Source organism: Sus scrofa, chromosome 1 (assembly GCF_000003025.6).
Source record: "Sus scrofa isolate TJ Tabasco breed Duroc chromosome 1, Sscrofa11.1, whole genome shotgun sequence".
NCBI classification, from domain to species: domain Eukaryota; kingdom Metazoa; phylum Chordata; class Mammalia; order Artiodactyla; family Suidae; genus Sus; species Sus scrofa.
In genome coordinates this window covers 209,282,051-209,307,840 of record NC_010443.5, presented here as the reverse complement: position 1 = coordinate 209,307,840, position 25,790 = coordinate 209,282,051, and the positions used below count along the sequence as shown (strand labels likewise).

The 25,790-nt window shown below is 36.3% G+C and overlaps 1 protein-coding gene across 16 annotated transcripts in view; it reads right to left on the bottom strand.

The window, feature by feature from the left end:
- MPDZ (multiple PDZ domain crumbs cell polarity complex component) overlaps positions 1–25,790 on the bottom strand; it is a 170,357-nt gene that overhangs the window by 43,957 nt on the left and 100,610 nt on the right. For 11 of the 16 annotated variants that reach the window (XM_021063726.1, XM_021063743.1, XM_021063757.1 and 8 more), the window contains 5 exons: positions 21,230–21,428; positions 15,191–15,295; positions 11,487–11,579; positions 4,921–5,098; positions 1,933–2,043 (listed from right to left, as the gene is read on the bottom strand). In XM_021063726.1, coding sequence (XP_020919385.1) covers positions 1,933–2,043; positions 4,921–5,098; positions 11,487–11,579; positions 15,191–15,295; positions 21,230–21,428 — 686 coding nt within the window. The remainder of the gene's footprint in view (positions 1–1,932; positions 2,044–4,920; positions 5,099–11,486; positions 11,580–15,190; positions 15,296–21,229; positions 21,429–25,790) is intronic. The other 5 variants (XM_021063789.1, XM_021063764.1, XM_021063732.1 and 2 more) reach the window with 1 other exon arrangement.

The window sequence follows — 25,790 nt, the reverse complement described above, 5'->3', positions numbered from 1 at the left end:
ACATGTCAAAGTGCTGTATTTTAGGGTAGCATGTCCTAAAGCCTGTCGTGTATAATTTGACTACACGTCATTCAAGCAAGATTTATTCTGGAATAATTGCTATAAATCAGACTTCAGTATACTTCAGATAGTAAGAATATTTTGCAGGTGCAAGAGAACATATCTTCCCAGCACATTAGAAAACGTGACTGGCATTGAAAGAAATGTTTGCAGTTTAATTTTTAAAAGTAATACTGAGAATCCTATTCAGCAGTTTGTAGTCTTGTCCTAAAATGTTATGAAGTTGGAAATTGAAAATAATATAAAAAAGGAATAAACCCCACTCCCACACAAAAAATAGCTTAACTTAAACAGCCATTTACCAACATTATCATGCTGTGTCTATGTTTAACACAACAAATGGAAACAAATGTAGAAAGATCTGTAGTTATTTAAACAAACTGAATAGCATTTGAAAAGAATGCAGGATGATGCAGCCCTACCATTTGCCAGATTTTCTCATCTGAATGGATAATTATCACCTAACAATAAACAACTGAATGATTAAGAACTGCAGATGTGAAGATAACTGCTTACTTTAAGAACTACTAATTCACTCCCTCCAGGGAACTCAGACCAGAGCTACACCTGTCTTGACAACAAAAGGAAAAACCAATGGGATAAATCTGGTCACTTTGTTTTCCAGCGCACAGAACCTTGGCAAGTTCCTTTTAGTGATCTTGTCTACTATGGAGCTGTCTGCTATACTTCTCCCATCATTTGAGTGATGCTATGTTAAAATTTTACTTTCAAAAATTAAAATTAAATGTATTATATGCATAAAACTACATATTTTAAGTTTTAAATGATTCTTTTCACTTTCCTCACGTGTTAACATTTTCTTTTAATAAAGACAACAAACCCTAAAGGCTAATAAGCAGGTACTTCAAAGAGAATCAGTATGACAGGGTTCTTAAACCCACAAGTCGAACCTCTCTATGAGACTCAGGACATTTAGGAAACTCCTGACATGACATGCTAAGCAAAACTTGCAGTAAATCTGAAGAACTTTCAAAGGGATATGTGGCTCAAATACATTTAATAGCTGCTATACAGGAAAAAAAAAATTTTCCACCAAGGCATAAAGAAGAAACCGAAAAAAAAGTTGTAAACTCTTGGCATAGTTTTCATCTTCAGCAGCATTTGGGCATATCAGATACACAAAGCCTCACTTAGTATCTTGCCATCAACCACATTCGCTAAATGTGGTTAGACTTTCTCAAATTCTTTTGAAAGCCATTTCATTTGTGATCATTGATGGTAAAATGGATTCACAGGTCTCTGTTCACCAGGGGCTACAGAGTGATGAGAGCTGTATAGTGACTGTGGCTAGGGAACTGCAGTTGTGAAATCATTGGTATATAAACACAGAGATAAACAAAATCCGCCATGTGGAAAGTTCATGTTCACTGGGGTAGATAAATACATTAAAGACAATCCACAGGAAATTATGGGGTTGCATAAGCCAAAAATTCTGCCTAGAGAATAAATTGATAAAGAAAATGTACTCTTCTCATGTTTCGAAGGGACTTAACAGTAGAGGCCACAAACTGTTAACCTGAATAACTACACCACATCCCTCTCAACAACTTAGATGTTTTATGACGGTAATGAATACTAATAATTATCGATCAAGACGCCTTTGGCCACCAGGGACTCCTACTTCTGTGTGTTTTCAACAGGCTTCAAGTGTTTGTTAAACACGGTTGAAAGAGTTTCCAGGACAACTCAATCAAAAAAGAAAAGAAAAGAAAAACAAACTTTTAAAAAGTCTCCTGAGATTTTGAGACTCTCTAGGATCTCTGGTCCTAGAGACACGTGGGCCCTGGATACACTGGATTCCAGGGTGAACACTGTTTGGATAGGCCTACCTTGCCCTCTGTGTTTGCTTACCCTTGGTCTGTTTATAATGCTCTGTACCATAAAGACTACAGGGTTGCCTGCTTTCCGAATGGCTTCCACAGCTTGTTCATGGCTTGCATCTCTGAGGTCCATTCCATCCACCTGCAATGGAAGGCCTCAGCTTAACATTTCAAGAAGCTATAGAACAATAGAACAATTTGTGGATCTGGAGTTTTGAGGATCCTGGGTAAGACTTCTGGAAAAGCTGTCTCAGAGTCAAAAATAATTGAGGCTACTTGTGAGGCTCCAGAACTTTTCATCACTCCAGCAGATTTGGGGTCCCTTGTTTTGGACAAAGATTTCTGCCTCCAATCACCAACTGAAATAATCAGAAGTTCAAATAAAGGCTATGCTTCTGCTTCCCTTACACTGCCCAGTTGTTCCTTTAAATTAATAAACTGGCATCATCGAAGCAGTAATATAAGGGGACTGCCTAGCAGCTCTGTCTTCATCAGGAAAGTCACTGTATAAATTTTCTTCCAATTCATTACAGAGAAGTTTAGGAAGTGAGTGGGTGATGCTTTTTGTATTTCTCTCTGCACAGGGAGGCCTGAAGTTAAAAACAAAATTCTGATGTATGGAAAAATCAGGTTATGATAAGGTTAGTCTTGCAAAAGAATCTTTGCAGTACACAGGACAGGAGCTGAAACCCAAGAAATTGTGCTTATTTGTTAGTAATTCTAATATAAAGAGCTTGAAAATGGAAGCTATTTTGTAACTTTTTATTGCGCAGGGCCGGCCTAGGTGATGATCAGCTCAGTTTAGGCACTATATGAATAGGAAGGAAAGTAGTGTGAAAGGCCAAATACTAATCCTGCCAGAAAACTATAGGATACTACTGTTATTTTATCATTTCCAATTACCACAGAATGGTAGATACAACAAAACAGCAAAATCAGAGGACACAATCTGAAAAAGAAAATTATTAGATCTCTGCATAGAACATTATCACCTTTAAAAGAATTATATTTAATTGAAAACGTCCTTCAAGTTGATACTTAGATGAAATAACATCTCTTTCAGTAAATACTAAAAATGATATTCTAACTTTTTACGGAATCAAAGTATTTATGTTTACTACATATTCCATTAGTGGGAAAATTTAACAGAACATTAAATATCTTCGCTCAAGTCCAAAGAACTCTACACTTAGAAAAGAATACTTCACAGGCGTGTAGACTTCCAGTTTACACACATTTTCAGAAACTCTTAGAAGGAACATGTTCAAGAATCCCTAGGATTACAGAGGCCAAAGGTTTATTACTATTTACTGAAAAAAAGCCCCTGTACATAATAGCACTCAACAAACCACTGCTGAGCAGCAGAGTATTTTACCACATACCCCAAATATTTTCTTTTCCATTTGGAAGGGATGCTTTACCTCTCTTATCACACTGAAACAACATTTTGGTGCAAACTGATTAATTCTTTCTTCAAAAAATTATAAACATTTCTTGCTTTTCCTATTTAGGTCAAAGTATTTAATAGTGAAGGATTCATAAAATAAAATGCCTTGTGATAACTTTAAATTAGAAATTTTATGTAGCACTTTCACTAAAAGAATTCTGTGAAAGAGGACTAAGATATCTAAGGAAAGGTAAAGAAGAAGGAAGATATTTAAAAGCCCATCATTTTTATAAATGGCCAGAAGGGGGGGGGGGACCCACCCAACACGGCCCTTGCTTTCTCTCAAGTCTCAAGCTTCTTCTTTCTTCACTTCTCAGAGATAATCAATAAAGGAATAAATGCTTCAATGCCCAAAATGTTCATTTTAAAGTTGTGGCTGATACATTTAACCTTCTTCTACAAAATTAAGTCACTTGAGTGATTAAGTTATATGGATTTAGAAAATCAAAGACAATCACCTGTATCAAGCAAAAATAATGGTTGTTATAGAAACAAAGTGATCTGTTTCTAGATGGAAGCTGTCTCTTTTAGTCTATTGTCTCAATCCTGACAAGTCAGCAAATCTGGGTCAGATCCCCTTCCTCTACCCTCTTAACTAAAACTATGATTATGCCGATCAAATAATTCATCACACTGCTCGGAAGGGACTTGATTACTCGTCAAGTATGTCCCGCTTGACAAGCAGGCACAGTGTTTTATCTACTGTGGCATGCCCAGAGCCTGTTAAAGCACCTGGAACACAACAGCTGCTCCAGAAATATTTGTTGAGTAAACGAGGGACTCATGAGAGAAGAGTCTCTTTAAAATATTAAACTTAGCTTTGAATTAAGGGATTAGGTACATTTTGCTCAAATGCTTCTCTCACACATACAGTACTCACACACGTGTACACCCACGTGCATACATACATATGCGTGTGCGAACACACAACCCTCAGTGATGAATGGGTGATGGGTACAGCACTGAGATGGAGGAGAAGCCAAGCCTAGACTGGCAGGGATGGGGAGTGGGGGACAGTCATATAAAAGGCAATAAGAATCTTAGCATAAAATAATTTTATCCAAAAGACCCACTTGGGGAAAAATATGTCGCTAAAAACATTTAACCATTTCTTAAAAATCTCATTTGAGGCTTTAATTATGACATACACATTTTGTGTATATTTATTTATATTTGAGTATGTCATAATATATAAATGTGTATGTCATTTTATATTATATATATGTGTGTGTGTGTATATATATATATATATAAACAAGTAATTCCCCAAGAAAGTTTGCTTTGTTCTTTTAAAATAATTAAAACTTAAATTATTTTATCTCAGGGCCAATTTTTTTTTTAAAGGGTTGATTATACCTCCAAACATCGGTCTGTACACTGATATATAATTTGTCACCATATACTAAAGAGAAGAATTATGGATATGGATGAAAGCAATCAAGTAAGGAAGAAATGCTTTAAGGACAAATGTATTTTACTCTAATGTTGGGTCAGTGTGAAGATGATGATTCCTATGGTAGAGAGGATGGGCCAGGTAGATAATTTTAGCACAGAAAGCTCACTGGAGGGTACCTCTACTATTCTATCTCCAGGTTTCAAGGTTCCGTTTTTGCCAGCTGGACTATCTTCAAGAACATGTTTGATGAAAATGCCCCTCATCACTTCACCATTGCTTAGACGACTCCCCATCCCTCGTCCACCAACAATGCTGATGCCCAGGGACTTGCTTGGTTCTCGCCAAAGTTCAACCCTATAAAAAGAAATAACATTTTAAACTTTCATAAGAAAATACAGAGAAAAAGCCTCATAACATTGGTTTTGGCAATGATTTCTTGAATTATGACACCAACGGCAATGCAACACAAGGAAAAATCGACAAACTGGACGTCGACAAAATTAAAGGCTTTTGTTCATCAAAAGGTACCATTAAGAGAGTAAAATGGCAACCCACAGAGTGAAAAAAAGTTTGCAAATCACATATCTGGTAAGGGATTAATATCCAGAATACATGGAGAACCTTTAAAACTCACCACCAACAAAAGAAACGACCCAATCAAAACACGGGCAAAGGACTTGAATAGACATTTCTCTTGAGACTACATACAAACAGTGAATAAGTGCACCTGACAAGATGCTCAACATCACAGATCCTTAGGGAAATCAAAACTACTAAGAAATACCACCTCACATGCAGTAGGATGGCTAATATTAAAAAACAGAAAGTAAATGCTGGCAAGAAGAAACTGTAGAGGCTATGGAGAAACTAGACTTGTGCACTGTAGGTAGCAATGTGAAATGCTGCAACTGTTATGGAAAAAAGTATGGAAGTTTCTAAAAAAATTAAAAATAGAATTACCATATGATCTGGCAATTCCATTCCTAATACACCCAAAAGAATTCAAAGCAAGGTCTTAAAGACATTGTGTACAACCATATTCATAAAAATGTTATTCACAACAGCCAAAAAGTAGAAGCAAACCAAGTGTCCATGTACAAATGAGTTAATAAAACGGTATATAAATACAATGGAATATTATTCAGCCTTCAAAAAGAAAGGAAATTCTGACATGTGCTAGGACACAGATCAACTGTGAGAACATTATGCTAAATGAGATTAGGCAGCTAAGTGAAATAAAGGGAAAATCCTCTATGATTCCACTTATATGATGTACCTAGAGTAGTCAAACCCATAGAAACACAAAGTAGAATGGTAGTTGCTAGAAGATGAAGGCAGAAGGGAATGAGGAGTTATTATTTGATGGGTACAGTGTTTCAGTTTCGCAAGATGAAAAAAAATCCCAGATGGATGGTGGTGATGGTTACACAACAATGTGAACATACTTAATGCCACTGACCTGTACATTTAAATATGGTTCAAATAGTTCAAAAATAATAAATATATTTTTTAATTCAAAGAAATAAAATATAATTATATATGTTAATTTTTGCAAATATTATTTGCTCAGTTAAGGTTTCACAAGTAGTAAGACATGATTATTTCAAGTATTTTTATAATTATGTGCTTTATAGGGTCTGATAAATACTAATGTGTTTCTGAAGCTAAGAGATCAAGCTACTTGATCTGTTACAAATAAATACTGGATTTATGCTCCAGGCTGGGGCACAGATGAATGTAAAAGGACCATTTTCCAGAAGCTCTATTATTGTAGACATTGAAAAATTCAGCTACCCTCAGACAGATGGCAGCTTCTAAGCTTAGCAACCCAATCAAGTTTGTGCATTTCTGCATGCGGCAGGTCAGAAGCTTTCCTCTGCAGAAGTCTGTCTGGTCAAGGAGACCTAGTAACTAACTAACAGGGCATGTGGAGAAATTGCTAATAAGACCCTCGGTGATGTGATCCCACCACCACCTCCTAAACGCATTTCCCACAGCTCTCCACTCCAGCTACCACTCATCCTTCTGCTGTTCCTTAAGTTCATCAGACATGCTCTCCTGCCTTGGGGACTTGGCACTTGCTACTGCCCCTTCCTTGACCAGTTACTCTACCCACGTAAGAAACGCTTGAGCTTATATCCAACAATTATGCATAGCTGTCAGAGCTAAGGATGAATTCAAAGTACATGTCTCATGAAAAGGCTGTAATAGAAGAGTAAGGTGATATGCAGCGAGGTGTCTGGCAAAGAAGAGGGAGCAGCTCAACTAGGGGAAGCAAACAGAGAAGGAGAGCAAAGAGTTCTGAGACAGGTAAATATGACTGCAATCTGCTCCCCACTGCAGGGAGGGAGCCAGTGCCAGACATCAGAAAGGGGATGAAAGCATGGTCCCTCATACCCTCAACCTTGGCAATTAAGGTGCTCCTAGAGGAAAGAAAAGGTTGGATTTAGGACTCCTATGCAGTGAGAGAGGTAAAAAAGACTGGTGATAAAGGAGCCCTATGGGTGGAGTGAGAGGGTGGACAACTGGTCAGATGAAGGTAGATGATGAAACAAACCTTTTCTTTGTCAGCCCCTTTTTCTTTACTAGAACTCTATCATCCTAGAGATCTACTTGTTTACATTAAAAGAGTCTCACCATGATTCTTGAACATAACATATGTGTGTGAATAGCTTAAATTAGTTAAAATCCTATTCATCATTTTCTTTCATTCTAGGAATTCTATTACAGAACCAATTTCTTCCTGTTCCTAAGGTAAAATGGATGGTAAAGTACTAAAGTCAGTAGAGTCAGCCATTGTCTTCAATATTTAAGAATTCAGAATACACAGGTGGGAATTCTCTCTTTTTTCAAAAGGAAAAAAAATCAAAGACATAATGAAAGAACTTGTCTCCTAGGATTCTTTGTGGTTGGTATAAATAAGAAAGTGGTTTTTATGATTTCTTGGTTACTAAAGATAGCAGCAGCAAACACTTATGAAGGGCTTCTCATATGCTCAGTATTTATCTCTGAGTTCCATATACTTTTATTTAATTATCAAATAATCCCTATTTGGCCGATGCTCCTGTCAGCCCCATTTTACAAAGGAAAAGGCACAGGGAGGTCAAACAGCCTCTGGATACTAGCACCGTATGCTTCCCTGGGATTTGGCACAGACAGCCAAATATACCCCTTAAAGCGTTTTCAAAATATACTCCTTAAAACATCAGAGAAGGTAATCCAAGACAAGAGCTGCCAAAATAACCACAGAGCTGAGGAATCAGACTCAGTATTCACAGACCAGAACACGAAAAACATTCCATGTAAAGAAAAAGAGAGACCTAGGAAAGAAAAATTTTATAGAATTTGTGCAAAGCTGGTTTTGCAGAAAAAAAAATAGCAGCCTTTCTTGAGAACACAGGTTTAAAGAGTGAAATTCAGAAAAGCAAAGGCAAAACAGAACTCTGAGGCTAGGCTGCCTGAACTCCGAACCAAGGCTGCCCTTTTGCTCCTTAGCAATGGTGTGACCCTCTGAAACTTCTTCAATCTCTTTTACTTTCCTGAGCTGGGAAATAGAGCCAATAGAGTCTCTCCATCACAGAGTTGCTGTGAGGATTAAATTAATGAATACATGTAACATGCAAAACAAAGCTTTGGTGCATATGGAGCAATCAACAAATCTCTGATTACTATTATTGTGATGACTAAAAATATGATAACTGAAATAACCTAAGATGTAATATTCAACCCATACGACAAATGAGCAAATGCGTTCCCCAGCAGCTCTATTCTGTTAGGCTTAAACATTGTTTGTAAGATAACGTACCATTTTCTATCCATCAGGTTGACAAAAACTTGTTTAAAAATGATCATGCGATGTGGTAACAACAATATGGGGAAAAGGAAACTTTCATTTACTGGAAATAGAAGTTAAAATTGGTGTAGCCAACTGAAAAAGTAATTTGACAATTTCTAGTAAATAATACAGTTAAATGCATGAGCCAGAAATTCTACTTTTGGATATATACCTAGATAAATTCTCATCCATAAGCACAAGAATTAGATATATTTACCGAACAGAATTGTTCTAATAATGGATAAATGTTAACTACTCAATCATCAATGTGAGAATAAACTGGTATATTCATATATTGAAATGCACTGCAACAGTAAACTGAATGAATTAGATATTTAAGTATCAACAAACTACATCTCCAAGACATTGGCTTAAGACAAAAGTAAGAAAGCTGGCAAATGATACATACAGTATATACGGTACAATGCTTCATGTACATGCTGTACAGCACAGAGAACTCAACCCAATATTCTGGGATAATCTATGTAGGAAAAGAATATGAAAGAGAATGGATATGTGTATATGTATAACTGAATCGCTGTTGTACAATAGAAATTATCACAACCTAGTAAATCAACTATACTTCAATAAAACTTTAAAAAATAAAAAAACTAAGCAACATGCTAAAAGCCCAGAAAAAAAAAAAAAAAAGAAAGAAAGAAAACCACAGCCAAGGAGGATGTAACACAGGTTATTTATAATCTTAAAATTTACACTTGGCTAAAAAAAATTTTCTCTATTTCCACACAAAGTAAATTTTTCCTGACTACATGTAAGAATGTTATAGCAGGTTCCCAATATTTTTAAGCATATTCATAACACTTGTTCCTCATTTACTAAAAGATCTGCTTATTTTGGTAGGTTTCCTCATGAACTTCTATGAACTTTGCCCCAAAAGTTCTTTAGGGCTTTTTTATAGGTTAATGAGGGCAGAGTACCTTCTTTAAGATTTATGGAAGTTCCACACTGTAAATTAGTTACTACCTTTACAGAAATCTCTTAGGCTGATGCGAAGGTTAAAATCAAGGTTGAATGTGTTAAATTCTTCTGGTCCAGAAGTTATACCCAATTCCACCTCTCAAGAAAATTCCACAATGAGTCCTGTGCTCAACATTTTTTATCTGCTTTATTCTGTGTAATGATAATGAAGATGATGATAAACCACTAACGGCGACCACTGAGTGCTCACTCTGTACTAAGGACTTCATATGCATTATGATACTGAAGTCACTAAATTCTTCCCCAAGTGTAAAGGTTCTAATGCTTTTTTAATTTTTTAAATAAAAAAGATATTACTATTTCAAAAATGTTTCTTTTAAAATGAAGTATAGTTGATTTTGCATATTAGTGTCAGAAGTACAGCATAGTTTTTCAATATTTTTACAGATCATACTCCATTAAAAGTCATTACAAGATAATGGCCATAATTCCCTGTGCTGTATAACATATCCTTGTTAACTTATCCATTTTTATGGAGTCGTTTGTACCTCTTTTTCTTAACCCTAATTTAACCCCCACCTTCTTCCCCCTTTGATAACCACTAGTTTGTTTTCTCTGTGAGTCTGTTTCTGTTTTGTATACACATCTGTTTAATTTTCAGGTCCCACATATAAGTGATATAATACAGTATTTGTCTTTCTCTATCACTTAGCATAATATTCTCGAGATTCATCCATATTGCTACAAATAGCAAAATTTCATTCCTTTAATGGTTTTATATATAGGTATAACTCAATCTAATAAAGATAATTCCATCTAACTTACTCTATCTTCAAATAAATAAGAAACTTAACATCTTATAATACAGCTTCTGCCATAGATCCAGCACTTATATTCTCAACATGGGTAATAATGTAGAGAGATCCTGATTTCTTTAAGCAGCCTAAATAGCATTTAAAGAATTAAAATAAAAAAGTCACTTGAGATGGCTGGAAATGCTTACTGGTTTTGTGAAAGCAACAAAAAACGTTTCCTATACTTTGAAATGTGACCCAACCTACAAAATGTTTAAATGTGATGGCTGCAGGGACAAGTTCATTTGTGAGCAAAGAAAATCATCAAACTGTATTACACATTTCCAGAGCAGAAAAATTTTGTCTTGAGAATTTTATTTATTTGTTGTTGGATAAATATTAAGTATTTACTACATAAAAGACAACTTTGTGATGGTCACCTTTAGATCTGTTTAGAGAAAGCACACAGTGATTATATTATATGCTTAATGCAAAATAGGTACATTTTTCATTATTTTGTGTGTCTATACATCTCGCCTTCCAAATACACAAGAGCTTTCTTAAAGGCAGGATTTATGTCTTGCACTTCCCTGTTATTCACGAAATAATCTGCCTCTCATCTGGGTCCATAATCAGGACTCAATGAATTCTTATTAAACTTAATTTCATTCTACTTGGCATGAACATGAAAATACACTTTAGTGATATGTAGTGGTTTATCTGAGCATATTTATGAAAACTGTCTTTTCTATTATATATGAAATTCATTCTAGACAGAGCATGGGTTAGAATACCTGCAGCCTATGATAAGATGTTTACAGGTACATTTTGAATATATGTTTGACTTATCTAGTTTCTACAAATGCTAGAACGAATTTAACATTTGGTGGTATATCTAAGATCAACTCTAGAGAAAAAAAATGACCTATTCTAATTATGCATACTTTTCTCTAATTAATTTTATTTCATCCCCACATGTGCCCAATCCCAGAATACAGGATTTTAAGCTTGTGTGAGGCACAGTATCTTCTCTACTGTGCACATGAAGAAGTGGAGGGTAAGAGATATTAAACAGCTTGCTCAGAGTCACAGTAGCAAGCTGTAATCCAGTACTTGAAACCACCCCTCCCTATCTTTAAACACTGAGTAGGCAGGAGGCAGAAATAGTCCTTACCGCCTGGGCTGATTCCAATTGCTGTATGCTGCATTTTGAAGTTCACTTTCTTCCCCCTCTCCTTCTTCTCGTTCTGGTAGCTCTGGAATGTCTCTGTTAAAAAAGAGTTACACAGTGAGTACTCCAAAGTCCTACTAAAACCATGCAAGGTTGCATTATATGTACTTTATTATTGTTTCAGCTAAAAATAAATTGCTTTGTATTTTCACCATACTTGGCTGATTAAGTAACATTTTACATTAAAGGGAAAGTGAAACATGATTAAACAAAATAAGAGCACTGTATTAGAATCAGTCATCTATGATAGAGCTGAACACAAAGAATCTTGCCTAGTCTGTTTCTTTCCTAATGAAACATGGATGAATAAAGGAAAGGAATGAACAAAAGGGAACAAATGCCAGAATTTTTAAAGAACAACTGTGCAACAAGTATTTCTTAAATGCTTACCACACGCAAGAAGGTAGAAGCACCATGTGGGTGATAAGCTTGCACAGCCCTGACTGATCCCTGGCCTGAAAGAACTTATCAAGTATGGCAGGAGTACAGTATCTCTGCTTCTTCAGAATGCACCAGTGCTTTCCCTTCAACTTTTGAAGACAGATGGAAAATGCTTAGGGTCCAGCTTTAGCCCATCTAAAGGAGCCAGACACAGAATTCTCCTTACAGGAAGCAGTTCATGTTCAAGGACAGTTTTCAGTTTCCGTAGGAATTCAGATCTTGCCAAATGGCAGGCATATAACAAAATGCACCCAATCTGTTAAGTGAGTATAAATAAAACTATAAAATAATAACCTTGTCACGAAATAGTTTGGTTTTCCAAAGTACATGTCACATCAATAAATGGCATTGTAAGGGCAATAGAGAATAGTTAAGTCAATTATGGTGTAGCCTGACGCTGTGAGTAACAATTGGATTTCTTAAGAAATATGTCCACATATTCTTTTGCAAATAGAGGTTTTACAAATTCTATCTCAATAAATGTTTAAAGTTGTTTTTTATAGAAACTGTAAAAATCTAAAGAAAGAATATGTTTGAAGTTCTCTTGCGATACAGTGGGTAACGGATCCAGCATTTTCACTATAATGGCTTGGGCTGCTGCTGTGGCGTGGGTTCCATCTGTCAAATTATATCATCTTTAGATTTTGAGATCAGATGTCATCTAATCTGATAAACCATTTGTGTTTGAACGTGTTTCCCAATATTTCTGCCAAACGACTGTCCAGGCTCTCCTTGAAATCTCACTCTTTCTTTGAACTGAATGTTAGATTTTTGTCTTTCATCTGTTAAAAGGAAATCCACTTGCTTGTGGTTCCTGCCCATCAGTTGTGTGACTGAATTCCCCTCCTGTGTAAACAGAGGAAGGAGGCTCTGAATGAGGCTGAGATTCCCACAGCCTAGTCCTGACAGTGAGACAAGACTGCCGGGATCCAAAAGAAGCTTTTTAAAACAATATTAAGAAGCTGACTGAGAACTAAACAGCCTGAGTGAAGCTCGATCCGGAAGACTCAAGGCAGAGAGGGGAAACAAAGGCCTAACCCTCGGAAACACCACTGGAGAGAAGAGGACAGAAAAAGCAGGCATAGAATATGGATGAGAAGGAGAACTTAGAAGAGTCCCTAAAATATTCAGTTCTTTCCCCTAAAGCCTAACCTGGGGAAGCTACTCAGACAGAAACACACACACACTGCATCACATGTTGCTTCATTTTGAGTTGGGAAAGGATGAATAGCCAAAGTCTTCAGATACAAAGCCCTGTTCTCTTTAAATGATTCTCCAATCTCGAATCATTTCACTAACACAGATATGCTCTTATAAATGTGCTGATTATCTCTATCTGTCTTAGAGTGGGGTTTGTGGGATTCATGTTGAGTACTCCAAAGAGTAGAATGGACCGGTTCTGTTCCTCCTGCACTCGGTCAGCCAAGAATGAATTAGTCTTCATTGCACCTGTGTCTGATTGTTGACTATCAATGAAATGTCTGTCACTTATAATAACTAATTCACTCTATATCTGCATTAAGATGCCAGAAGCTGGCACAAGGTCACATAGTAAAGGTGCAGAGTCAAGACCTGAACTGAGGCCATCTTACTACAAAACCTGAGTTTTTAACTTCCATGCTATGCTGTCCCATATTTTTATACTGGGTTTGTGCAATTCTTTCTTTGGATCCCAATGGTTAAGAATATGGAGACTGAACACTTGCATTTTAACCTTGGCTCTGCCATTTAACATCCATGAAGCTTGGGCAAGTAACTTAACCTCTCTGGTGCAGATTCCTCCTGTGTAGAACTCAGACTGTTTTGAGAACTTATATTAATAGCAAATATAATTTTTCTGCAGGGAATCAGCCAGTCACAGCCCTGGACAATTTAGACCATTTTCCTTTCTGTGCTGGGAGGGAAGCACAGTGATCAAAGGGATTCTCACTCTAGCATTAAAATTTTGAGTGCTTTTAAAGCCTCAGAACTTAATAAAAATCATGTTACTTTGGCATATTTTTTAATTAAGCCATTTGAAATGCTACTTCAGAGAGATGCTGGAATTACTACTTTTTCCATTTTAACAGGAAGTATCAGGGCCACTTTAACAAATCTATGGCATTAACCCTGCGACGGAAATTCTAGAGAGGAGCATGGCTGAGCTTTGCGCAGGGTGGAATGAATACTCCTTTTCCCATAAAATTCAAGAGGCCCCCAGGGCTATGACATTCCTTCCCTTTGTTAAATGTGTAACACACCTTTTCCTTCTTTAACACTTTCTGTATTACTGTGCAATTGTAAAAGAAATAATAATATGATGTCATGAAGCCTGCAGAGTCACTGGACACCAGAGCATTCTGGGATGTTTTGACACCCTCTAAGGAATGGTAGAAGTTTTGTGAGAAGACCTCAAATGTTTGCAAAGACATTTCTCCTCTACAGCATGCTTAAAGGAAATCTGTTACTCAGCTGCTAATTCAAGGCAGGCGGGGGGCGGGGGGGGGGGAGGAAACGGGACACAGGCCCACAATTGAAAGTATACAATGATTCATTATTCACTAAAAAGAAACTTGAAATTATTTCTCTCCCATTGCTGAACTCAGCAACAGCATCAAAACCTACTTTCTGCCATTCCTAAGGAGGGGAAAAACTTCTCCTATCTTATTTAAAGGTTCTTAATATACTGTGTTTATCAAGAAGTTCTAAAAAGCTATACACTCTATTTCCTAACATGCATATACAAAGACATTCAGTTCAACGTTCTCCAAAAGAGTAAAAAGTAAACATTAAAAATGTTTCTGAATCTGGAGGAGGTATGTCAATAAAGAAATAAATAAAATTTCTAAAAATGTTTGAAAATATTTATGAAAGAGGAAAAGTGCTAACAATACCATATAAATTATAGATTTCAGGTAGTTAATGAAATCATATTCTTATCTGCAGTGAATTCCCAAAACTCGGTATATTGAAAGTGCTATATTCAGTGGTACAACTAAAGGTGGTTTAATTTATTGATTTGAATTTTCTCATTTGTTCCAAATTTTCCACACTATATGATCACTTCTTAAGCAATATGGGTGAAAGGGGTGAATATTTCTTAAAATCTTGAGAGGAAATGAATTCAGTCTTTTTCACTTCCAGTCCTCCTGACTCTGGATTCAAAACTGTTCTTTATGACTTGCTGTATCATTTATCCACTATAGCAGATTTACTGTTTTACTTACCTTCCAGTGTATGAAGAAAAATTATCCAATGCCATTATTCCTCCAGATTGTTGTCCCAAGTTTATTTTGAACTCTTCCAAATGTTCTGCAGGCACATAAGTAATTCTGGAACAAGACATAATCCATGAAAGCAAAGAGAAACAAAGTTTTGACTGTTAAGAAAATTTTCCAAATATGAAATAAAATTATATTGTCCTTTCATCTCTCCTTTTCACACAACCTATTTAAACCAGCTCACTTAGTAGAGAGTGCAAACTTCAGAAAGAAAAAGTATCCTATAGGGAGGAATAACAACAGAAACTGATATTTTAAATGCTACTTAAAACTAGGTGTTTACCAATATTCATATGGGGAAGGAAAACAGCATTTTATCTTTCCAAATGAGAGAACTAACAGCAATTTTTTGAAATTAGAAAAATCTTTAAATCCGTAGAAAAATAATTGTCAGTAGTAACATTTATTTTATCCAAAGACTTTTGGGTTTCTCAGCAGAAACAAATTAGATAAACTCTACTAAAACACTGGGTTTCCCAAACTACCTTACATTCTCCCATAATAAGTAATTAGGGATATTAACAAGTATTATTAGTAAGTATATCCTAGCTTTATTAAGTTATGAACTCTTCAAGTCTAAAGTTAAATCATTATAAGTTTATGTAAAGACTCTCTTACTAACTTGTAGCAAGTTCTTGGAAGTTCATTTTGGTTTCAGAGAAAAGCCTACTGTTTACACTTGAATGGTCACTTACTAATTCAAAAAGTACTGGCTGAACACATATAACAGAGAAGGCGCTAAGCAAGATGCTGGCTATAGCCACAATGCTTAGAAACTGACATTTCAAAATTCAAATTTTCTGCTATCCTATAGGGCTATAGAATTGACATACCTACTTAAGAAGGATGCTCTAAGATCCTCAAATTAATGAATAGTAAGGCAAAAGAAATACTGCATTTAAAGTTGGTTCAGCATATTTGTGCAATGGAACAAAATTATGTATCAAAAACGCACAATACAAAAATCATGAAGACTCTCAAACCAGCTAAACATAAACTTACCCATGAAGACACCATGTATTAAAACCTTAGTGCTTGAGGGTAAGGATAAAGGATTGCCTTTATTTTATATTAAAGTAAGATTTACACCAATGGCATAATTTATTGAGTGAGGAGAATATATAATTTCAGGCACATTGGTAATCCCAACAAAAAGCATTCACTCTTTGGAGGTTCGGAGTCAGAGGACACAGTTTTGTTGCCTCTCAGGAACATAACAAAAGGCCAAATCACCACCAATGAAACTCCATATCCTCAATCACAAAAAGGATGTCACTTTTTATGAGTTTATGGTAAGCTGAGAAGCATAATATAACGAATGTAAGGCGGTGCTCTAACAGAGCATCAGCCAGCCTGGCCACACCCCATCACTCTGCCAGAGGCCAAAGAGCCTTCTGATACTTCATGACACTCTTACTTCAGGGATCAAACTGAAGCACAAAGCACCATTCAGTGGCTATAGGATTAGGCTGGGTGTGAGAGTTGCATTCTAATTCTGGCCCTATTTAATTTATTCATCTATAAAAATACATACTCTATAGTGTCACAAAAGTATATTAAATAGAAATCTGGCATTTATCCCTTCGAAGGAATGAGCCAAAAAAGGTATAATACATTATTACATTGGGAAAGAAGACTGTCTTTTATATACAAAAAAATAAACATAAAACATAAACCCAGAAAAGCTTATTCAAGAAAACTGGTATTATTTCTGAAGGTTCAATAAAGGAAAAGCTCATACAAATAAAACTTAAAGAAAAAAAAAGTCAGGAAGAGGTAAGGAGAGAAAGCTAGAATACAAAAGGAAAATAATAATAATAAATTCAAAGTATTTAATTTTTAAAATTGGCTTGAGAAGGAAAAGGTGTTTCTAACCCAAACACTGTTGAAAATGAATTTCCCTCCCTATCGGTTCAAAATTGTCTACAATTTTACCAAATTGTAGAAAGAGCTTTCTCTTTCTATGAGGGTGAGGGAGAAAGAGCTTTACAAATATGTTCAGATATTTTAGGGAGCAGCGAGAAAGAGAAAAAAAGCAGTTTTCATAAATATTGAGCCCAATACAGACAGGAAGGCCACCAGAACATACATCCCACAGTGCCTTAGCATATGCAGAGCAATTCTAATACTTGCCTGTAACACAGCCACACATCACCACCACACACCAGCAAATGACACCATACGACATTATGAGCTGCATAAACACACTGAAACAGCTTATTTGAGAGCTGTATTAAAAATTCTGAAATGCAAACTAACCTTAGATTACACATGGAGTGGGAAAAAAGAATAGCATTAGTGATGCCGAAATGGGACACAGCTATTCCTTCAGAGGTTGTGTCCACACGTGCAAACAGGATCATCCCCTGACAAAAGAGCTGGGAAGCCTAGTAGTTGGAATATATGATTTTCAAATGAGTTCACAATCACCAGTGCAATGTGAAAATGTAACAGTCTCATGGTTCCAATGGAACGGATGTTGTTATGTAAAGGAGAAAAAAAAAAAAGCCTACATGTACACAGGCTGAATATCTATCTGGATCTATCCCTGCTTCAGGATGTTACAAAGCACAAAATGGTTTTCACAGACAAGTTGTAACACACAGCCATAATGAGCTTTTGAATCACCGATACTCACACATAAAAGGGGGCTCGATCGTCAGCAGGTGCTGCAGAAAATCTAGAATGTGAAGCATACGCCGCGGCATCTTTTTACAATGGTGTTAACAAATGTCAATGTCTTGTGCTGAATGTGAGATGCATACATATGTAGTTAAAAGTGGGTGCTCCTGGTTGTTTCTTCCCCTTTCCACCTCCCTCCTATCTACACCTCCCCCAGAAAAGCATCTGCTCTTTACTGGTGTCTATAGCAGTGATTATTAACAAGCATAGAAAAATGTAACTGCAATCAATCTTTTATTCCTTGATCAGGAATTCATCCCACACTTTAGGTTAAGGCAGGTGAAGTCTGATTCAGCTTGGTAATTATCTGGCAGATGTTGCAAGCAGCTGCTGCCAAGCGCAAAACCCTGGCTATTATTATAGATATATAAGCGCTCCTGGCAAGGTGGAGTGTGAAGTGAGACAGAATGCATTCTGGTGAGGCTTCACATCTGGTTTTCCACAGAAAATAATGAAACCTGGAACTTAAACTGGTTGTTCCTGAACTCTTGAAACTCAAATTACCTACCCAGGCACGCATGAAGGCACACTCGCAAAGTTCCTAGCCATCTCTCATAAATGGCAAAATAAAGCTAGCCAATACATTGTTTCAATAAGGAGTACTTTTCCTAAAATCAATCAGTTATGTAACTGAACCAGTTAGAGTCTTTTTTTATAAAGTCCCTGCAATACATTCCTCCACCACCACCCAAGATTAAGCTAGCTTCATGACAAGAAATCAAAAGGAAGAGACACTGATGGAGCCTAGATCAAGGCAATGACTACAACCTTTAACTGGCCTGAGGAAATGTCATGGTTCCATTCAGAGCACGGAAGGACAAGACTTTCCCTTTGAGAGAACTATCACATGGTTTTCAAGGTAATTTTAAAACTTTTGCTTCATGAAAGCAAGTGATAGGGAGGAGACAGGACCAAAAACACTTCATGCAAAATGCATGGAACATGCTGGTCAATCTATATGGCTATTTGTTTTATCATTGAACACATTTTTTTTTTTTTCTGAAAAAGTATTCTGTGATTCATTTCTTTTTATCATTTACCCAATGGGTCAAAACTATAGCCTTTCAAATCACAGCTTTAGTATGATACTTGAGAAAAGAAACTGATGTGATTCGTGCAGCGGGAGTGTGTGTGTGTGTGTGTGTGTGTGTGTGTGTGTGCGTGTGCGCGCGCGCGCGCGCGCGCGCATGAGAGCATGTGAAAGACTGAGTGACTTCCAGAAGAGAGAAGGCTGGGAATTTTTCTTACTTTCTCTTTTTAACTTAAGATACTTATACTACATTTTGCTTCCTGGCATCCTAAAGCAATTATTTATGAAACTAGCTCTCTAGCTCTTTAGATACCCTTCACAGTCATAATAAAGCTGCTAAATACACAAATGGGTAACTTGCGGTAGTAAATCACAGGATGGGAAGGACACCAAAACAAACAAACAAACAAACAAAACCAGGAAAGGAGAAAAAAAGACTTGGAAGCTGAAAATATACCTAACAACTTCTCTAGAGTCAACTAGATGCATGACTTGCGCTAAATTAATGTCACATTGGTCTTATCTGTTTGCTGGCCACACTTTAAGAGCTGCAGTACATTAAAACTGAGAGGTAAGGTTAAACCAAGGGCCAATCTAGTGCTCAGAGTACCAAAATGCAGACAAGCGACCTGCATCCAGTTTCACAACATTAACAAGTACGTTATCACACAATCAATCAAAGTTAGAGGCCATCTTTATTTTATACCACCTCTAAACTACATAAGCTAAAATTCCAGCAGTAAAGAGTTTCCACGGAGATTCTTATTATTCATCCTTTAAAGAATCACTAGCCTGTAAGTGGCGAGGAGGAAAGCTCTTCAAGTTTCTCTTTTTATTTAGTATAGAGGCACTGACATTTCATCTTCACTTGTACTTGCATGATTAATAATAAAGGAAATGTCACATGATCTAATGACCTGTTCTATTATAAAAGTCAAAAAGGCATGCAAAAATATGAAAGCCCATTAGTGAAATTCTGCCCAAAATAATACCTCTTTTTTATAAGACTGCAGAATCCACTCTATACAGCATATATTTTTCTGCTTTTTTTACTGATGGAAGCTCATTTTTACCTAAGATCCACCAATATATATTTTGCAAAAAATAATACAGAATGCTGTCTGTAAAATAATATTAATACAAAAACTCTCCATACTTGTATTCATTACATCAATTTAAGATAAACAAGCTTTCCCTGAGCTCTTCTTTTACTATTTTATCCCTTAAAGGTTAAATACAAATATTCAGTTATTAATGCTTGGGAAAAAAGCATTACACTGAAAAAAAATTACACTGTTAAGGCATGACAATAAATTATGAACTGATTTTTATGTTGGCTCAAGAAATATTTAGTGACTTAAAAACCAAACCATACATATGACACACTTTTAGTAGATTATAGGATGATGAGACATTTAAATGCTTCCTGACCAAACAGCCTTAATGACTTACCATCGGACCATATCAACATACTTCTGAGTTCTCCTATATCATGAAGCAGTTCAATAAAGGGTAAGTTATGGGTTAGACTGGCATTGTTCTATACGATCTCTTCCATGCCTGGCCCTTAAAGAACTGGCTCACTTGGTGAACCCATACAGATTGTTAGGTAGTGTGCAATATGCTATAATGAGGCCAATCCAAACTTCTAAGTTCCTAAGAGTGGACCATCCTACTCTATAAAAGATACTTCATATCTCCTACATCTAAGATTTTTCTGTAGAAATCAATGGAGAAGTAAAAATAAAAAGAGAAGGCAACATCGTTTTTAAATATAGCTGTCCTTAGGTATCTACAGGGAACTAGCTCCAAGTATCTCCACAGACACCAAAATTCACACTCAAGTCTCTTATACATAAAGTGGCATAATACAGTCAGCCCCCTGTATCCATGGGTCTTCGTTCTGTGGACTCAACCAACTGCAGATGGAAATTATGATCCAAGCTTGTCTGCATCTAAAGATTTGAAACTCAGGAGTATAGAGAACCAACTGTACACTTACGAAAAAAAAATTCCTGTATACATGGACCTGTGCAGTTCAAACCTGTGTTATTCAAGGGTCAACAGTATTTCAGTATCGTTAAAGTCTTTAGGAGACACCATCTACAATCAATAAGTTTTTGGTAATATTCAAATTCTTCAGTGACTTCTACTAAATAAATATATAATGATTTTTGTCTATCAAAAAGATGTATGTACCGAGAAAAAATTCTGATTAGTGAACTGAAATTTCTGAATTTCCCAAGCCAGACTAGGGTCCAAGAGATACTTACTTTATGTCAGGTCCAATGAGAGAATGTCTTCTTAACATGGCTCGTGCTTGGGCATTGGTTAAGCTGATAGTAGATTCTTCATTAATAGACAAGATGCAGTCACCAACAGCAATCCGGCCATCTCGACTAATGGCACCCCCGTGAATAATGCTTCGAACAATCATCCCCAAGCCATCTTTATTAGCACTTACTGTCATTCCTATGGTTAAAGGAGAAACACACGAAGTAAATGTCTTTCAAATTCATTTTAATTGGAATTTAACAATCCCTATGGATTCAGAGATAAAAGGAAAGGAGCAAATTTTTAGCAAGTAAAAAAACAAGCAAAAGGAAAGGAAAACACTGGTTTATAACAAAAAAATATGTTTTAAAGTAAATTTATAAATGTTTATGCTATTATATCTAAAGATATTCCATGCTAAATACATTAGAGATGAAATAATGCCTACACTGTGGAATGAATGGAGCTATTTGATGTGTTGCCACATATGCAAAAGCTCCTCCAGGAAGAATGTTTTGACAGTCTCAAATCAATTTTACAATAACAATTTATCTATTACATATATAAAAGAACAAAGAGCAAGACTACAAATGGAAGATTAGTTCTATAAACAAAGAAACTCTCTATTACCTTTAGATCATTTGTTCATTTGGTAAATACTCATTATATGCTCAGTACGTGCTAAGTACCATGCTGGGGGCTTGATATGAAAAAGCATTAACATAACTCCTAACATCAAGAAGTTTGTACTCAAATCTTATCTGCACTAGGGCCTATCACAGTGCCTGAATGTACAGGAATCTGTTGAACTAAACTGATGTGAACTTTAATCTATTACCATTTTATTTCCACATCTGAACTTCCATGAGCTCCAGATATGGCTATTCAATTGCCTCTTGACTTAATCCCTGGATGATTTAAAGAAAATACAACCCTACTAAGTGTAAATTTGAATTTCCTAGTTTCCATCTCCCTTTATTTCTCCATTGGCCTCACACTTTTGGGTAATGGTACCACCACACTACTCTCCATTACTCAAAGCAGAAATGAGGGAGTCATTCATTCTGGATTTCCATCTTTCTCTCACTCCCTATATTTAATCCATCATCAAGTATTGCCATTTCTAACTCCAAAACTTATCTTGACTTCATTCACCTTCCATGCTAAAACTAGACTAAGACAGCACTTCTCCTGCCTCACTTTTTGAAACGACCTCCCAACTGGTTTCCTGGTTTCCAAAGTTGTCCCCTCCAGTGCATTCTTCTCGTAGCAGACAGGGCCACCACTCAAAAAGACCAATCACATCACATCGCTCCCTTTGCTAACAGACCTTTAATAGTTTCCTATTGTGCAAATACACGACATACCTACACAGCACTATTAATATGGAGCTCATGGCCTAGCTCTCCAGACGTGCACCCTTCTCCTGTGCCTTGCCCTTCTTGCCCCGCCCCCCATGTTTCAGCAACATGGCCTTCTTTCAGAAATACACCTTGTCTCTCATTTCAGTCTCTGCCTGGCACCCCCTTTCTGCAGCTCTTGCACAGCTGACAACTTCCTGTTCTTCAATGTCACTTTCTCAGAAAAATATTCTCAACAAGTACCCCATCTGAATGTCTCCTTCTTATACTACCATCATCTAGACCTTCCTACTGAAGGACTAGAAATATATAAAAAATATTGAAATAATTTTTAAAACTCTGCATAAATAACAAATTCACTTAAAACAAGTACTCAAATATCCTTCCAAAACAATATTATATAATTAAACAATATAAGGAAACATATAAATCTATAAGGCTATTTAAGAACACTTTGGAGAGAAACCACCAATCACTTTTTAGGTTTTTATATCTTTAAGAGAAAGAAATTCTATTAATTCTAATTACACCAAATTAGACATGATATTTCAAATATTTTTTAAGAATGATCCTGGAGTTCCCGTCGTGGCGCAGTGGTTAACGAATCCGACTAGGAACCATGAGGTTGCGGGTTCAGTCCCTGCCCTTCCTCAGTGGGTTAATGACCTGGCGTTGCCGTGAGCTGTAGTGTAGGTTGCAGACGCAGCTCAGATCCTGCGTTTCTGTGGCTCTGGTGTAGGCCAGTGGCTACAGCTCTGATTCAACTCCTAGCCTGGGAACCTCTATATGCCGCGGGAGCGGCCCAAAGAAATAGCAAAAAAAAAGACAAAAAAAAAAAAAAAGAATGATCCTGATGACAATATATTTCTAGGCTGATATTTCATGCCTGGATATGGGCCATCCAGGCTCCTATTTATCATTTTCTGATAGAAAAGAACCATTAATCAAATGTACTCTGTCATGACTCATACTAATGATTTTTAAGTGTATTGTTATTGAGGAAATAGCTCTGCTTACCATAAACCAATAAACAAGTAGAGACACTACTTGATGCAAGGTGGGTTTCTTATGAGCAGAGGGACTAGCTCTGAAATGTTTCAACAGGTACTTGTTTGCTGTGATGCTGCCACTATTCCCACCAAGATCCACCAGAAACCTGTACTACTGTAAAATCAAAATGTAATTTAACTCCATGACCCACCTGGAGGTCTAAATCACCATCCTGATCTCCTTAGCACCAGGCATTCTGCAATCAAGCAAGTCTTCAGAAGCTACGGTGGACACTCCCTCTAGATACATCCTGAACGACGTATTTAACTCATGACTATCAGTTATTAAAGCTGTCAGTTCACAATAACCATATAAAGAGGTTGATATCAGTTAGCTCAGCTTATACTTTCCTTTGACCAATGGATAATTTTCAGGGTTCAACAACTTCAAGGTAGTATCTACTGATTAGATTTTGGTTGTAACCTGTGGGATTATTTCCTGAAAAAGTTAGCAAGACAGCCCAAAGCATGTATAGCAGAATGAAAGAACCAGGTCCAAATTTGAGTTCTGCCACTTCTAATCAGAGCAGCTTTGGGGGACTAACTGATGCTCACATTGGGCTTCATTTTACTCATCTATAAAATGGGGATGATATCTACTTTTAAGGTTATTTAAAGAATTATGTGGCATTCCCATCGTGGCTCAGTGTTTAATGACTAGTATCCATGAGAACACGGGTTCAATCCTTGGCCTTGCTCAGTAGGTTAAGGAGCCGGCGTTGCCATGAGCTGTGGTTAGGGTGCAGACACGGCTCAGATCCCATGTTGCTGTGGTGTAGGCTGGCAAGCGTAGCTCTGATTCAACCCCTAGCCTGAGGACCTCCATATGCTGTGCATCTAGCCCCAAAAAGACAAAAAACAAAAAAAGAGAGATCCAAAAAAATAATAAAGAATTATACAAAAAAGCACATGTAGAGTACCTTTCAAAGTGCTCAATAAAGTACAAAAAAAAACCTCAAAGAATATTCAAAAGGCATATCTACCCCCATCTAAAGCTATGCTGCTTTCTAAAACCTAAATGAAAATCTTAATTCAGCTTCAAAATGAAGCTTGTTATTACAACAACCTTAATGCAGCCTTGGGTGACTTAAAGACTGGAGTGCCTTGTGTGGTATATGAAAATTGGAGCCATACTCAGGTTAGGGTCCTGGTTCCACCTCTTACGGGCTGAGTACTTTCAGAGAAATTCCTGAGCCTGTCTATGTTTCTGCATCTCATCTATGAAGAGAAGATAATGCCTTCATGTGCTTCTCACATTTTTACCTTTGCTTTTTACCTCTAATACATAATACAACATAATTAGCCAGTGGACTTCAAAACTACCAAAAATCATGAAGATTAAATTTTTTAAATGTCACTATATGCATGTGTACATATGTGTGTATATTAAATTTAACGCAGTTAAAAAAGTTATTCAGTTGTTCAATTTAAAAAATCAAAGCAAATGGATGATGACAGCTTTTACAGAAACCTGTCATTTTTTAATAATTTCTTATTATAACTGGAAAGAAACAAATTACCCAGAAAATGAAAACTACAAACAACCTTACACAGACTAAGAAGAGACTGAATCTAAGAAAATGTGTTCAGTGATAGACCCTTTCATGACATACTCTCCTACCACCACAAAGCCAGTCTCTGTTTAGATTTTCTAAAAATCACCCTTTTTGTTACCTCACATTGTAAAGGCAACATCTTCCTACATCAAAAGCTCAAATGACTGCTTTAATTAAATGGTTTTAATGTTCTACACAGGTTTTTACAATAGGCATTTTTCAATATCCCTTTACATTTAGTTATTCTGAGTGTGGCAGAAATTTGAATATCAAAATCTCCAGTCAAATGAGGTAACAGAGAAGTGTTCTTGTTTTGGCATATTGAATTTTAACTTCAAAATGCTACAGGAATCTCACTGAGTGCTAGGAAATTCAACAGCAAGGGAGACAAAGCCCCATAGATATTTTGGGTATGTACATTATTCAAATAATGGAAATAAAGCAGAAAAGTAAAATATACATACATATATATGTATAAATGTTTATATATATATGCATTGATGTTTATATATATGCAGGTAGACTAAACATATACATTTAATTAAAACATACATTTTTATATTTATATATATATAACACATGCACATATATATG